Source organism: Bubalus bubalis, chromosome 3 (assembly GCF_019923935.1).
Source record: "Bubalus bubalis isolate 160015118507 breed Murrah chromosome 3, NDDB_SH_1, whole genome shotgun sequence".
In the NCBI taxonomy this organism is placed as follows: domain Eukaryota; kingdom Metazoa; phylum Chordata; class Mammalia; order Artiodactyla; family Bovidae; genus Bubalus; species Bubalus bubalis.
Window position 1 is genome coordinate 134,270,467 of NC_059159.1, and position 16,344 is coordinate 134,286,810.

Sequence of the window (16,344 nt, forward strand, 5' to 3'; positions counted from 1 at the left end):
TGGCAGGCAAATATCAGTGCCTTGCTCAAGAAGGATGGCAAAGAGCAGGGAGGATTTCCTGTTAGCCTTTCCATCTGTTGCCATGTAGACTCCTCTTTCCCCATTTTTTTCTCAAGCAGTCAGAGAGTTTTCATTAAAATCAGCTGAGCAGTTCAGAGTCAGCTTTACTTTGTCCCTTCTTGAAATCTGATAGCAATTTTAACTTCTCTTGTGTATATCATGGCATTTGATAGCCAATAATAGCTTCTTATTCATTTAACCTATGTAATTTCTAAGGAGTCCTGCTGAATATAGTGATCCAAGGGTTAGATGCTCTGGGGACTTGCTTTAAAAATTCTGTATCCCCTGTGCTGTGTAGATGATTCGTCCCTTTGACCTTTGAGAAGAGTTGGGGCTCTGCCTTAGGGAGATGAAAAGGTAGACAAAGCAGCTGAGATATAAGGGACACTCAAGGATCAGATAGCATGTGTTCGATCTTTAGAAAGGGTCTAAAGATTTATTTTGGTGAATCATGGTTGGGTAGAGAATATGGATAGTATTTCAACTTGAGCAAGTGTCTAGAGTGAGGCTTAGAGCTATTACTTATGGGAAAGTAGAAGCATGCACCAAAAATGAAGCCAGAAAAAAGGCAAAACTATAAAGACATGAAAAGATCCATGATTACAAAGGGCTCGGGGAGAGAGGGAGGGATGAACAGACAAAGAAGAGGGATTTTTAGGACAGTAAAGCTATACGCTAAATGATACCCTAATGGGTACAGGGATATATGTCACTGGACATTTGTCCATACCCACAGAATATACGGAGTGAAGCCTAACTTAAACGACAGCCTTGAGTTAATGATCTTTATCAGCGTTGGCTCATCGGTTGTAATAAAGGTACTACAGTAATGCAGGATGTTAATAATACTGGAAACTCTGCAACCTTGAAGGGGTATTTGGGAACTCTGCACTTTGGGCTCAATTTTTTCTGCAAGCCTAAAACTGCTCAAAAAAATAAAGACTGCTGTGGCTGCTGCTGCTGAGTCGCTTCAGTCGTGTCCGACCCTGTGCGACCCCATGGACGGCAGCCCACCAGGCTCCTCCATCCCTGGGATTCTTCCGGCAAGAATACTGGAGTGGGTTGCCATTTCCTTCTCCAGTGCATGCATGCATGCTAAGTCGCTTCAGTCGTGTCTGACTCTGTGCGATCCTATGGACAGCAGCCCACCAGGCTCCCCTGTCCACGGGATTCTCTAGGCAAGAATACTGGAGTGGGTTGCCATTTCCTTCTCCAAAATAAAGTCTATTAATAAGGAAAAGAGAAACACCTTAAAAATGAAGCCAGAAAGCATTCTGAGCTTACATGTCAAAACTGTATCAATGATATAACCGTTGTTAGGGAAAAAGTAAGTATAAATAAATTGTTGATAAAAGGTTAAATCAGATCAGATCAGTCGCTCAGTCGTGTCCGACTCTTTGCGACCCCATGAATCGCAGCACGCCAGGCCTCCCTGTCTATCACCAACTCCCGGAGTTCACTGAGACTCATGTCCATCAAGTCAGTGATGCCATCCAGCCATCTCATCCTCTGTCGTCCCCTTCTCCTCTTGCCCCCAATCCCAACCAGCATCAGAGTCTTTGCCAATGAGTCAACTCTTCGCATGAGGTGGCCAAAGTACTGGAGTTTCAGCTTTAGCATCATATTGGAAATGATTAAGAAGGTGTATCAGTTTTTAAATATTTATTTTCAGACCCTTTGGTCTAGTACTGTGACCCCTAAAAAGTGAACGTAAATGGACAATGAGGGATGTGCACAAAGATTTTTGTAGAAGGAGGTTTCCCTATTATTCATAATGGGGGAACATGCAAACAATCCAGATGTCCAGTAGTTGGGGATCAGGTCAAAGTCTATAATGTTATTAAATGATGAAATATATGAGGCTGTGAAAAAAAGCTGGCTTGGCCAAAAATGTTCATTCAGGTTCCTCTGTAACATCCTCAGAGAAACATAAATGAACTTTTGGGCCAACTCAGGATTTCAAAACAAATACATAGGAAAATGTTAACAATACATAGAACATAACCTTAGTTTTGTTTAAATATATAAGGAGAATTTGGAGCCAGTTGCCTGGGTTCAGCTCCCAGCTCTGCCACTTGCTAGCTGGTTCATCTTGGACAAGTCACTTGATCTCACCTGCTGTCAGCCTGGATAGGAGTAGGAAGAGGGGACAGATAGGGCAGCCTTGTGCATATTTGAAAAGACAGGGTATTCCCAGCAGCAGATCGTAAGTGTTGTTGTTTCTCTGCTTTCTTCTAATATGATGGGAATGATAAAGAACCAGTTCAATTTATTCTTGAGAAAGAAGAAGCTGAGGAACATGAGTAAACCGTCAACTGTACGAGGGCGTTTGCTGATCAGGAATGTATCTGTTCTCCTTTTACACGGAGACTGACCAAAGGTGTTGTTCCTTAGCCTTTGGAGGGCTGTTTGGACTCCAAAGGTCAAAAGCCACTGGACTTTGTCACAGACAGAGCCTGTAGGTGCTTTCATTACTTTATGAATTTTTTCGAAACTAGAACAGCTCGATTTATATGGGATCATTTTGTTGCTGGACCGTTTGGAGGGTGAGAATAGATTTGTTCTAGAAAAGGGAGAGGGGAGTCAAGTCTCTGCAGGTATGGGCCTTGCACCAGGCTTTCACAGCTGTCTCATTTTACCCATGGACATCCTAGCACAGGAAGACACCCATGTTGTTATCATTAATCTCAATATGCTGATCAGAATGATGAGGTAAGAAACTGAAATATTAGGCCGGCCAAAAAGTGCATTCAAGTTTTTCTGTAACACCTTACCTAATACTGTGCCTGAACTCATAAGTAATGGAGTTGGATCTGAAAATACATATTTGTAGCAAAATTTAGGGTTTTTTTCTTTTGTCATTTTTTTTTTTAATGTTGCGGTCCTCATCTTTTCCCAAAGGTAATCACTACCCTAAATTTGAGGACTGTCAATTAGAGGATCATGAATTCTTACATACTTGTGATGGAGACGTAAGTTGGAACAACTTTGGATAACATTTAGGTAGTATCTGATATGGTTGAAGGTGGTCATTCCTGATAACCCAGAAATATACTCTAGTTTTATACCTTAGATAAGCAGCTGTACCTGTAAACCGGGAGGCATACGAGAATGTACACAGCACAGTTGTTTATGATGTCTCAAAACCACAAACAACCCATCTGGTTTTGGGGGCGTTGTTTTGTTTTTTGTTTTTGACTGTGCTGCTTTGGCTTGCAGGATCTTAGTTTTCTGACCAGGGATTGAACCCAGACCCTTGGTGTGTAAGTGTGGAGTCCTAACCGTTGGATTGGCAGAGTGTTCCCCCATCTGGTTGTTCATTGACAGTAAAATGGATGAACAAATTCTGGTACATCCATATAATGGGATAGATACTCTACAGCAATGAAACGAAGTTTGTCAGAGCTATTTATCAACCTGTGTGAATCCCAGAAACACTGTGAGTCTAGGCCTATTTCTATGACTGTGCCACCACTTTTCTTGCCCTAAGACCTTACGGTTCACCATTGCCAAATACATTCTTAATATGAGCGTTGATGGAGCATGCAAGTATCTCTAGGGAATAAACCTCTAGGCTGATGAGCGGGTGCTTGGCAGATGCTAAAATCTGCTGAGTGACTCTTCTCTGCTGATGGTGTATCTAAGTCCTTTTCCTTAGGTAGCGCTCGTGAAATGAAGTGTAACCAGTGAAACAGAATGGTTGACTAGCCTCGGGCAGAAATAGGAGATGGGAAGCTGGAATGGACAGTGCCTAGTGGATAGGTCTAGCACAGTGTCTGTTCTGAAGTATTTATGTAAGGAGTGAAGAATTGTCTTGTGTACACTACCAGTTTCCCTGGGGCTGCTGGTTTTGATTCCATCCTGCTATGCCGTCTGATCCAGCGTGTACTGAACACCTGCTAGGTGGCTAGCAGTGTGATGGCTTTAAGAATGAATACAATATGGTCCCTCCCCTCAAGTGTTTCAATCTATGGGAAGAGGCAAGAAGATGTCAAGTGTGTCGTTACTTATTTGTCCTAATGTACATGTATATGGACAAGGAGTGCAGATAGAACAGAACGATTGGTTATGTCTTCCCAAAGGGAATAAAGTTTGAAACAAGTCTTGAGGTAGAAGTAGCAGCTGACCAAATCCATAGTATTGGGTTGGCCAAAAAATTTGCTTGGGTTTTTCCATAGCATCTTTTTTTTTCTTTTTTAAAAAATAAATTTTAAAATGTAATTTTTTATTACCTATTTGGGCTTCCCTGTTGGCTCATATTGTAAAGAATCCACCTGCAAATGCAGGAGACCTGGGTTCGATCCCTGGTTGGGAAAATCCCCTGGAGAAGGAAATGGCAACCCACTCCAGTATTCTTGCCTGGGAAATCCCATGGACAGAGGAGCCTGGCGGGCTGTAGTCTGTGGGGTTGCACAAGAGTCAGACACAACTGAGCAGCTAAGCACACATTATTTATTGGCTGCACCAGATGTTGGTTATGGTGTGCGGGTTTGTCTCCAGTTGCACCAAGCAGGCTTCTGAGTGTGTGAGCTCGGTAGTTGCAGCGCATGGGCTTAGTTGTCCCGTAGAGTAGAATGTGGAATCCTAATTCCCTGCTGCCGCTAAGTCGCTTCAGTCATGTCCGACTCTGTGCGACCCCATTGATGGCAGGCCACCAGTCTCCCCCGTCCCTGGGATTCCCCAGGCAAGAACACTGGAGTGGGCTGCCATTTCCTTCTCCACCTAATTCCCTGATGAGGGATCAAGCCTGTGTTCCCTGCATTGGAAGGCAGACTCTCAACCACTGGACCACCAGGGAAGTCCCTCTGTAACAGCATATGGATAAAACCTGAACGAAATTTTTGGTCAAAGCAGTACAGTATTTCTGGGCATTTCAAACAAAGGGAAGTAAAGACAGGAAATGATTGAAGAGCATGCCACAGCTTGGGGAGTATTGAGTTGATCTGTCTGCCTGTGATGGGTTGACAGGCAAACCCTAGGAGGGACCTTAGCACCTTCTACTGTGAATGCTATTGGGATTTTATTTTGTTGACAGTGGGATGTCTCTAGGCATTGGAGGCTTCCCAGGAACTAAACATGTGCATGCCAGTAAAACAAACACACTGAAGCAAACTGGCTGTTCTCATGAACAGAATACATTTTCAACTACTTATATATGTGTTTATACAAATCCATTGATTAAAAAATACATAGTGCTACGCTTACTAAAAAAATGCTCTATGAATAGTAATAGTAACTTGATGCACTAGACAAAATGATAAAGTAGTAATGGTCCAGATGCCTGCTTTAGTATGACACAAAAGTGACACTTTTAGTATCTAGACATTCATTAGACCTGTAAATGGCTTGTGGTTGTGTAGTTGCTAAGTCGTGTCTGACCCTTGTGACCCCATGGACTGTAGTCCACCAGGCCCCTCTGCCCATGCGATTTCCCAGGCAAGCATACTGGGTTGAATTGCCATTTTCTTCTCCAGGAGATCGTCCTAACCCGAGGATCGAACCTGGGTCTCCTGCATTGCAGGTGAATTCTTAACCACTGAACCACTAGGGAAGCCCATTGTAAGTGGTTTATAGATCCCAAATTCTGCATTTTAAGTCCAAAAACACCCAAAGATTTTTGTCGCAGTGTTACCCTGCAGGCCATTCATCTGTTCTACCATCCTTCAGTATAGCAACCCATCTGATTTGCCATCTGTTTTATTTCTTTGAAGAACTCTGGGAGGGAGTATGATAGAATAGCAAGGACGCAGTTTTGGGGAATCAGAAAATCTGTTATTAAATTCCATTCATGCTGTTCTCTGGCAGTTGTGTAATCTAAGGCGGGTAATATAATTTCACAAAGCTTAAGTTTCTTCATCTCAAAAATGAAACAAATAAAATGAAACAGAATCTGTTCTATGGTTACCAAAGGGGACAAGTGGGGTGGAGGGATAAATTAGGAGGTTGAGATTAACATATACACACCTGTAAAATACATATACATACCTATATAATAGGTAGCCATCAAGGACTTACTGAATAACACACAGAACTCTACTCAGAGTAGTTCTCTGTAATAATCTATATGGGAAATAGAATCTGAAAAAGAACATATATACATATATATATGAATATATAATTTTTATATATTTATATATATAATTATGTATTATATATATTTACATATTATACATTACTATAACTGTATTCTTACATATAATTCTTATATATTATGTATACTCATATATTACAGTATATATTCTTATATATTCCTATATAATTCTTATTTATTCTTATATAACAATTCTCTGTAATAATCTGTATGGGGAATAGACTCTGAAAAAGAACATAAATATTTATATATTCTTTTTACGTATACATATTACATATTCTTACAACTAAATCAGGCTTCCCTGGTAGTTCAGAGATGGTAAAGAATCTGCCTGCAATGCAGGAGACCCGGGTTTGATTCCTGGGAGACCCAGGGAAGATCCCCTGGAGAAAAGAATGGCTACCCATCCAGTATCCTTGCCTGGAAAATTCCATGGACTGAAGAACCTGGTGGGCTGTGTAGTCCATGGGGTTGCAAAGAGTCAGACATTTCAGAGTGACTTTCACTCACTCACTATAGCTAAATCATTTGCTGTACACCTGAAACTAACACAGCATTGTAGATCAATGATACTCCAACATAAAATAAATTGTTTTTAAGTTAAAAAAAATCAATGAAATCTCTTCAGTGTGGATGTGATATTTAAATGAATTAATGTACATCTGTAAGTTTGTTTTCCCCTCTGCATCCATCAAGACACACAGAGTGACAAGGGACAAATTAAGCAGTGCAGCAAATTAAAGGTCGGTAGGTTATTTAAGTGATTCATGTGTAAGACGGTGATATCTTACATGAGAGGTGTGCATTCTGTTCAGGAATTGTTTTAGGTTCTTGTACATTTGTGGTTGGTTTTTTTTCCTCTGTGAAGAAGGAAAGAGGACTAAAAGGTTTTCTTTGAGTTAGGTAAGAGACAGTAAATTAAAAGACTGCGTAAGGTTCTAGCCAGCTGCAGGAGCAATGATCTTCTCTGCAGAGCTGTGTGTGTGGGTTGCTCTGCAAATCTGTGTCTAACGCTTATGGTTTGTGGTTGTTCTTCCCAGTTGACCTGTTAGGCTTGTTAAATTGGCGCTCAAGCCCTCAGAATATTAAACACAACTTGAAGAAGTTAATGGAGGTGGATGGAGGAGAGATTGTGAAGGTATGTTTATTTATTCACAGATAAGGCTACAGCCACTGCATCCTTAGTTCAGTATCTTAAGTGAACCCAGTGGGTGTAAACGTAACCCTTAGTCTACATTGGGAAGCAAGTGTGCCAGTTTTTAGGAAAACGCTATTTTTAAACCTCTTCTTTTGAAATCTAATTCTCTTCGTATTTCTGCACTCACCAGATAACCTCTCTCTGTTTCTTATCTTCAGTTTTTGCAAGATACACTAGATGCACTTTTTAACATCATGATGGAAATGTCAGATGATGAAACATATGACTTCCTCGTGTTTGATGCACTGGTAAGCAATTATGCATGTTAACCTAGTGTTCATTTACACAACTTTGTGGTTTTTGATAGTTCACTACTATAAATAATGGTGACAATATCCTCCTGCATAAATATTTGTATACGTCTCTCTGATGAGTTCTTGAGGCAACATTCCCAGAAGTAATGTTAGATACAATTGACTTCTTAAAATTTTTATTTATTTATTTTTGGCTGTGATGGGTCTTAGTTGCAGTGCTTGAACTTCTCTCTAGCTGTAGTGCTCAGGCTTCGTTGCCCCATGGCATGTGGGATCTTAATTCCCCAGCCCAGGATTGAATCTATGTCCCCTGCATTGGAAGATGGATTCTTAACCACTGGACCACCAGGGTGGTACCTAGATATGATTGACTTATAGTCAAGACCTTTTTTCTTCAATTCCTGTTAAATCTTCCTTTTTGATATGCTTTTTCTTTCTCATTCGGGAAAATGAGGTATTTTACTACATTTGACATAAGGAATCCCTTTAACTTGATTTAAAATTGGCCCTAAACCAGAACATGGGCTTCCCAGGTGGCTCAGTGGTAAAGTAACCACATGCAATGCAGGAGATGCCGGAGACCCAGGTTTCATCCCTGGATGGCAAAGATCCCCTGGAGAAAGAAATGGCAACCCACTCCAGTATTCTTGCTTGGGAAATATGGACAGAGGAGCCTGGTGGGCTGCAGTCCATAGGGTTGGAAAGACTCAAAAATGGCAGAGTGACTAAGCACACATGTGTGCATCATAAGTAGGTGCAAAGTGGTTATTTGTTGGTTATGTGTCTGGTAGTGATAAGATGTCACCTGATAAGAGTTAACATCTGAGCAGAAAATTGAGACCCAGAAGTCTGGTGAAGTTCAGTTTTTAGGGGCACCCACACTGCGCTGAGGAGAGCATTAGCTGTATCCTTGCGATAGTATCTATTATTCTCCAGGAAACCCCTCCCCACACCCTGCCCCCTCCGATTCCGTTTTCTTTTTTTTTTTTTTTTTTTTTTTTTTAAGTACTCAAATTATTTTTATTAAACAAAAGTAAAAAGACTTTTCATGTTGGAATTGTTTCATTATGAATTAAAAACTTAGAAAAACATTCTAAATTAAATATCTTCCCTAAATTTAAATGAATCAAATGACAAATAATACTAAGCTAAGCACTGTCATTACCTTTAAAATCTAAGTTTTCTGAAAGTTTTACTTTTCAATCAATATTAATATGATCTGGGTCACACTATTAACTGCCACTCAAACTTTATGTTTAGAAAAGAAATATTTTTTGTTAAAGAGCAGATTAACAACACGTTTTCCATGTTCTTATAAAAAAACAAGATTCTGATATGCATAATGAATCTAAATCAAAAATCCACACATGGTAGCGGAAATTCTGTCAACTTTCAGCCTAATACAACATAAATCCACAGTTATTTTGCATAAACAATTCAAAATTTAAGTTTATAATGGAAATGTCAACAAGTCTTAACTACAACATTACTGCTGAGGGGTTCCACTATAGTTCACCCAGGCACAGCAGATGTGCACATCTGATGGACAGACTGCTTAGAAAATTAAAGCTATCAGAGCTATAAATTAGGAATACATAAATATGAACACAACAATGCCAAAGCATTAGAGCAGTTAAAGAAAAAAAAAAAAAAAAAAGATGTGATGTAAACACAACTGATAGTTTTCTCTGTAAGCCACTTTCCACTGATTTATAAAGCTATGGTTTATAATTCTTTTAAAAAAGACAATGTTTCCACATTGCTACATGCAGTGATTTCATTGTGTGTTCTTGACTACAACGCAATCTTCAGTCTTCTTACACAGCTTGACAGAGCCCATCAGGATTTCTTCAGAAAGTCAGCTTGTCATATTTTCAGCAGCCTTTAAGGCTTCTGTGGCCTTGCGAAGTTCCTTAATAACTGATGATAAAGCTTCTGGGTTAATTCCTTGTTCACAAAGCCGCACACATATAGACAGAGTTTCCATATCTAATCCAGTATTCAAAATTCTTGAAATCTCAAGTAGGATGTCCATGGTCTCCCTCACCGCATTCAGATTCGCTGCCGCTGCCGCCGACCCTGCGCCACTGCTACTAGCCATGGCGGAGGCCGAGGGAGGCGGGCGAAGGGCCTGACCCGGAACTCCCGTTTTCTTCCCTGACGTGTTTACCTGTGCCCGCCCGCTCTCTGTGGCTGTCAGCTCTCTGAGGCCAGGGGTGCTGGATTGTATTGTCTTCCTCCCAGCATTTACCACAGTGCCTGACACTTCATGGTCTCTCTGTTGATGTTAAATAAAAAGAAACCTGAGACTTCTCTTCAGCTCTGGAATAGTAATGTTGGGGACACTGCCAAAATAATCCAGAAGGAAAAGAAGACCCCATACATTGAGACCCAGCTTGTTGACTGAATGCCAGGGTTTGTGCTGTACTACTATTTATATTTTTCACCTTTGGCAGGTGTTTATTATTTCACTGATAGGAGACATCAAGTTCCAGCATTTCAACCCTGTTCTCGAGACCTACATTTACAAGCACTTCAGCGCCACTCTGGCCTATGTGTGAGTACTAGGCCCAGGAAGGGTCTGTGGTTGGTTTGTTGGTTTGTGCTCCAGGGGCTGGGTTGCTGAGAAACCAAAAGGCCATGAGCTGAGGACCTGCACCTCTAAAGTACAGAACCTTGTGCTAAACTTCCTGGTGAAAAGTGGGAACCATCCAACAATTCCAACTATGGAAAAAGGATTATATTCAGGCCCTCATCTAAGGGAAGTTATGGAAGAGATAAGGCTGTACTGCCTTAAGAATCCAGAGCATCTATAGGTGAGGAGTTGAAGTTGTTAGGAGCATGATCCAGGACAGAGGACCCTACCCAAGATCTTAGGAGGTGGGTGTCAGTGGGATCACCAGAGGTGCTAATGGGATCAATCAGAAGGTGAAGGAGGACCACATGTGATAGAACTGTAGGTCATGCCCTCAACTCTATACAACGAATGCTTTGTAGAAGTCATTGCTTAGAGCAGGGGTCCCCAACCCCCAGGTCATGGGCTGGTACCAGTCAGTGACCTGATAGGAACCAGGTCCCGCAGCAGGTGGTGAGTGGCTGGTGATCCCGTGAAGGAAGCTTCATCTGTATTTACAGCCACTTCCCATCCCTCACATCATCGCTTGAGCTCTGCCTGCTATCAGACCAATGGTGCCATTAGATTCTCATAGGAGTGAACCCTCCTATTAACTGTGCATGCAAGGGATCTAGATTACAAACTCCTTATGAGAATCATCCTGAAAACTATTTTCTATTTCCCTGGTCTGTATAAAAATTGTCTTCCACAAAACTGGTCCCTGGTGCCAGAAAAGTTGGGGACCACTGGCTTAGAGGATAGAAGATGGTTGAGTTTTCTTTCTTTTACATAAAAGGGAATGGTCCCCACCTTTCCCAGAGTGAAGCCTTCTTTCTGTCTTTGGATTATGAGACCTGACTGGTGTTTACTCCGAGCTTTGCCTTGCAGTGCCCAGCTCACCACAGTGCAGCCTGTCCCTCAGCCCCTTGCATTCTGGTTTTTGTGCATAGCAACACGACAGTGACAGGAGTGTAGTTGAGATGGCAGGGATGTTTCTCACGTGGCTTATGCCTGATTGTGCCCGTTGTTGGCAGCTGATCTCTCAGGCTACCTGCTGACCTGCACTGTCATTCAGACCTTTGATCCCATGTGTCTTTTTCTGAACTAAACAAGAAAGTTCTCGGTTTTATCTGCATAATGGTTCAAAAATGTAATAAAACATAAGTGACATTAAAGCATAATCAGCAATTAACACAATGGATATAATGCCCACTGGGTTCAGGGAAGCAGCAGATAAACCAATGAGGCAGCTCTTTACACCCAGTAGCCTAAATTTCCAAGGCAATAGCCACAAGAGACAAAATCCTTCATATGATCTTACTTATTTGTGAAATCTAAAAAAAAAAGTTGTTGTTCAGTCGCTCAGTTGTGTCCGACTCTTTGTGACCTCATGGACTGTGGCACGCCAGGGTTCCCTGTCCTTCGCTATCTCTCGGAGTTTGCTCAAACTCGTGTCCATTGAGTCAGTGATGCCAACCAACCATCTCATCCTCTGTCATCCCCTTCTCCTGACTTCAGTCTTTCCCAGCATCTTTTCCAATGAGTCAGCTCTTTGCATCAGATGGCCAGAGTATTGAAGCTTCAGCATCAGTCCTTCCAGTGAATATTCAGGGTTGATTTTCTTTAGGATTGACTTGTTTGAATTCGTTTCACTTCAAGGAATTCTCAAGAATCTTCTCCAGCACCACAATTTAAAAGCATTAATTTTTTGGCATTCAGTCGTCTTTGTGGTCCAACTCTGGAAAAACCAAGCTTTGACTATACGGACCCTTGGCAAAGTGATGTACAAATAATACAAACAAACTTATTTACAAAGTAGAAGTACAGTCACAGATGGAGAAAACAAACTTATGGTTACCAGGGGATACAGGAGGGGAGGGGTAAATTGGAAGATTGACAGATCAGATCAGATCAGATCAGTTGCTCAGTCGTGTCCGACTCTTTGCGACCCCATGAATTGCAGCACGCCAGGCCTCCCTGTCCATCACCAACTCCTGGAGTTCACTGAGACTCACGTCCATTGGGTCAGTGATGCCATCCAGCCATCTCATCCTCTGTCATCCCCTTCTCCTGCCCCCAATCCCTCCCAGCATCAGAGTCTTTTCCAGTGAGTCAACTCTTTGCATGAGGTGGCCAAAGTACTGGAGTTTCAGCTTTAGCATCATTCCTTCCAAAGAAATCCCAGGGCTGATCTCCTTCAAAATGGACTGGTTGGATCTCCTTGCAGTCCAAGGGACTCTCAAGAGTCTTCTCCAACACCACAGTTCAAAAGCATCAATTCTTCGGCGCTCATCCTTCTTCACAGTCCAACTCTCACATCCATACATGACCACAGGAAAAACCATAGCCTTGACTAGACGAACCTTTGTTGGTATAGTAATGTCTCTGCTTTTGAATATGCTATTTAGGTTGGTCATAAGTTTCCTTCCAAGGAGTAAGCGTCTTTTAATTTCATGGCTGCAGTCACCATCTGTAGTGATTTTGGAGCCCAGAAAAATAAAGTCTGACACATTGACATATAAGATTGACATATACACAACTACATTTACACTACTGTATATAAAATAGATAACTATTAATAATAAGACCTACCATATAGTACAGGAAACTCTACTCAGTATTCTGTAATGGCCTATATGGGAAAAACATTAAAAACAGAGTGGGTATATGTATATGTGTCACTGATGCACTCTGCTGTACACCTTAAACTAACACAACATTTTAAGTCAACTATATACTCAAAAAAAGAAAAAGATGAAATCCTGTCATTGGATCTTTATTACACAGAGCCAAGTGCAGGACTCCAAGTGGTGTGCTTCTGGTAATCTGAGTTGATTTGCAATAATTGATCAATTCTACATGATTGCTATGAATTTTTCTTAATACGGGGAAAACTCAAAAAGATTCCCAGAAAAAAAGATCAAAATTTCAGTGCCCTCAAAAATGTGAGATGGCCCAAGATTAAAACAATGCTAGTCCAAAGACTCTAGAAAAACATAAAGAGCAATCCCAGAGCAGTTTTATCTGTTCAGATGCTCAGAACTCTGGGATGCTCTTCTTTCCATACAATAAAAGTTTCATCTGGTTCCAATTTGGGGATTCTAAAAAGTTGGGGCAGATTGGAGGGAATTAGATTTCCTTTAAGGTGGCTACTTAGGCAGACAAGTCCATCCTTACAGGAACATTGAAAAAGTTGGCATAACATGTTGTTGTTGTTTTAGTCAATAAGTCATGTCCTACTCTTTGTGACGCCATGGACGGTAGGCCACCAGGTTCCTCTGTCCATGGGATTTCCCAGACAAGAATACTGGAGTAGGTTGCCATTTCCTCTTCCAGGGGATATTCATGACCCACGGATCAAACCCACGTCTCCTACATTGGCAGGCGGATTCTTTACCATTGAGCCAAGTGGGAAGCCCCTGTATAACATACTAGAGATTAAAATACCCTCACAATTCGCATCCCTTCAGCTCTTTTTCTTGATCCTTTTAAAAAGAATCCTGCAAAGGAAAAGAAACTATCCCTTGTTTCTAAGCAGAAGGGAAGCTCTAAGCCTAGACTGCAGTGAAGAAGAAATTTCTAGAAGAAATAATTACTATAGTTATGACTTCTACTTCCCTGGGAAGCCAAGTTCCCTTTTGTATCGTGTACCTTAGGCCCCAGAATACCACTTTGCCCCATTGATGCTTTTCTCTTTCTCCTCCTTTTCAGGAAACTCTCCAAGGTACTGAACTTTTACGTGGCAAATGCAGATGATTCCAGCAAGACGGAATTGCTTTTTGCTGCTTTGAAAGCTTTAAAGTACTTGTTTAGGTTCATCATCCAATCTAGAGTACTCTACTTGAGGTAATGGTGATGGTAATACGATGTTGATGCTCTCCACCCTCTCTGACAGTATTTTTTTCTTATCCCTTGTGTACATGTTCAGCTCTGTGAGCTTTTAGATCATGGAACTGTCAAATTTCAGAACTTTAGAGCTGAAGATGAGAGTGGACTTGTTGTTTAGTTGCTCAGTCCTGTCTGACTCTTGGCCACCCTATGGACTGCAACCCACCGGGCTCCCATGTCCATGGGATTTCCCAGCCAAGAACAGTGGAGTGGATTGCCTTTTCATCTCCAGGGGATCTTTTTGACCCAGGAATTGAACCCGTGTCTCCTGCACTGCTGGCATTTTGTTTACCACTGAGGCACCAAGGAAACTTAAGGGTGGACTGTGCAACCTTTAAAGAAGGTTCATGCCGAGTCCTTTTGGGTCAGCAGAATTTCTAAGGCAGTAGTGGCAGTTGGACTGAGGGATGCAGGTGGCTACAATGTGCAACCTAAATGAGAGCCTTTGTTGGTGACAGATGTCTAGGAAATCAGGTTCCTGTGGCAAGAATGTATTTAAAATAGCAAGGAGCTTCACGGCGATATTGGATGTGCAAATCTAGGACCATGAACTGTTGTTGGAAGTAGATGGAAATAGTGGCAGTTGTTTGGAGGGTTGGTTTCTGAGGTTTGTGTTTCTTTGCTGACTTAAAGCTGAGGTGCCTGGTGAAACTAAGCCCTAAAGATATGATAATTCCCAATTTGAATTCCTAGGATAACTGCTCCATCAAAAACAATAGAAATCAAAAATGAAAAAATCACTTTTCTGAGAATACCCTCAACCCCATTGCCATCGCTACTGGATTTCCAAACTGTTAAAGTATATTTCTAAGGCAGATGTGTACTTTGGAAACTACAGGTAACATACTAAAATGTTAATAGGCATAAGGCTGCAAGTAAGAGGCTTTCAAGCCTGTGATTTGAGCATGTGCATTTTTTTAAACGTTGTTTTTTTAAAAAATCATAAAATTAAAGGCAAACAACACGGAAAAAACTTGTAACTTATAGTAAGGATCAAAGGTCAATAGATTTACTGATTAAAGGCTATGAACTTCCAGATGTTCAAGTTGGTTTTAGGAAAGGCAGAGGAACCAGGGATCAAATTGCCAACATCCACTGGATCATCGAAAAAACAAGAGAGTTCCAGAAAAACATCTATTTCTGCTTCATTGACTATGCCAAAGCCTTTGACTGTGTGGATCACAATAAACTGTGGAAAATTCTGAAAGAGATGGGAATACCAGACCACCTGACCTGCCTCTTGAGAAACCTATATGCAGGTCAAGAAACAACAGTTAGAACTAGACATGGAACAACAGACTAGTTCCAAATAGGAAAAGGAGTACGTCAAGGCTGTATATTGTCACCCTGCTTATTTAACTTCTATGCAGAGTACATCATGAGAAACGCTGGGCTGGAAGATGCACAATCTGGAATCAAGATTGCCGGGAGAAATATCAATAACCTCAGATATGCAGATAACACCACCCTTATGGCAGAAAGTGAAGAGGAACTCAAAAGCCTCTTGATGAAAGTGAAAGTGGAGAGTGAAAAAGTTGGCTTAAAGCTCAACATTCAGAAAACGAAGATCATGGCATCTGGTCCCATCACTTCATGGGAAATAGATGGGGAAACAGTGTCAGACTTTATTTTTTGGGGCTCCAAAATCACTGCAGATGGTGACTGCAGCCATGAAATTAAAAGACGCTTACTCCTTGGAAGGAAAGTTATGACCAACCTAGATAGCATATTCAAAAGCAGAGACATTACTTTGCCAACAAAGGTCCGTCTAGTCAAGCCTGTGGTTTTTCCAGTGGTCATGTATGGATGTGAGAGTTGGACTGTGAAGAACGCTGAGCGCCGAAGAATTGATGCTTCTGAACTGTGGTGTTGGAGAAGAGTCTTGAGAGTCCCTTGGACTGCAAGGAGATCCAACCAGTCCATTCTGAAGGAGATCGGTCCTGGGTGTTCTTTGGAAGGAATGATGCTAAAGCTGAAACTCCAGTACTTTGGCCACCTCATGCAAAGAGTTGACTCATTGGAAAAGACTCTGATGCTGGGAGGGATTGGGGGCAGGAGGAGAAGGGGATGACAGAGGATGAGATGGCTGGATGGCATCACCAACTCGATGGACGTGAGTCTGAGTGAACTCCAGGAGTTGGTGATGGACAGGGAGGCCTGGCGTGCTGCGATTCATGGGGTCACAGAGAGTCGGACACAACTGAGCTACTGAACTGAACTGAAAAATCAACTACAGAAT

The 16,344-nt window shown here is 41.6% G+C and overlaps 2 protein-coding genes across 5 annotated transcripts in view; one reads left to right on the forward strand and one right to left on the reverse strand.

Moving 5' to 3' along the window:
* Positions 1-16,344, forward strand: part of DOCK5 (dedicator of cytokinesis 5) — a 281,525-nt gene that overhangs the window by 176,029 nt on the left and 89,152 nt on the right. For all 4 annotated transcript variants that reach the window (XM_044940174.2, XM_044940175.2, XM_044940173.2 and 1 more), the window contains exons 19-22: positions 7,192-7,289; positions 7,508-7,597; positions 10,060-10,160; positions 13,929-14,063. In XM_044940174.2, the coding sequence (XP_044796109.2) occupies positions 7,192-7,289; positions 7,508-7,597; positions 10,060-10,160; positions 13,929-14,063 (424 nt within the window). The remainder of the gene's footprint in view (positions 1-7,191; positions 7,290-7,507; positions 7,598-10,059; positions 10,161-13,928; positions 14,064-16,344) is intronic.
* Positions 8,653-9,736, reverse strand: LOC123465598 (mitotic-spindle organizing protein 1). Its single transcript, XM_045165102.1, has one exon. It carries the CDS (start codon positions 9,702-9,704, stop codon positions 9,462-9,464), a length of 243 nt encoding a protein of 80 aa, XP_045021037.1. The 5' UTR covers positions 9,705-9,736; the 3' UTR covers positions 8,653-9,461.

Excerpts from the sequence above, each read along its gene's own strand:
- LOC123465598 (XM_045165102.1), bottom strand. The coding sequence starts at position 9,704 with ATGGCTAGTAGCAGTGGCGCAGGGTCGGCGGCAGCGGCAGCGAATCTG.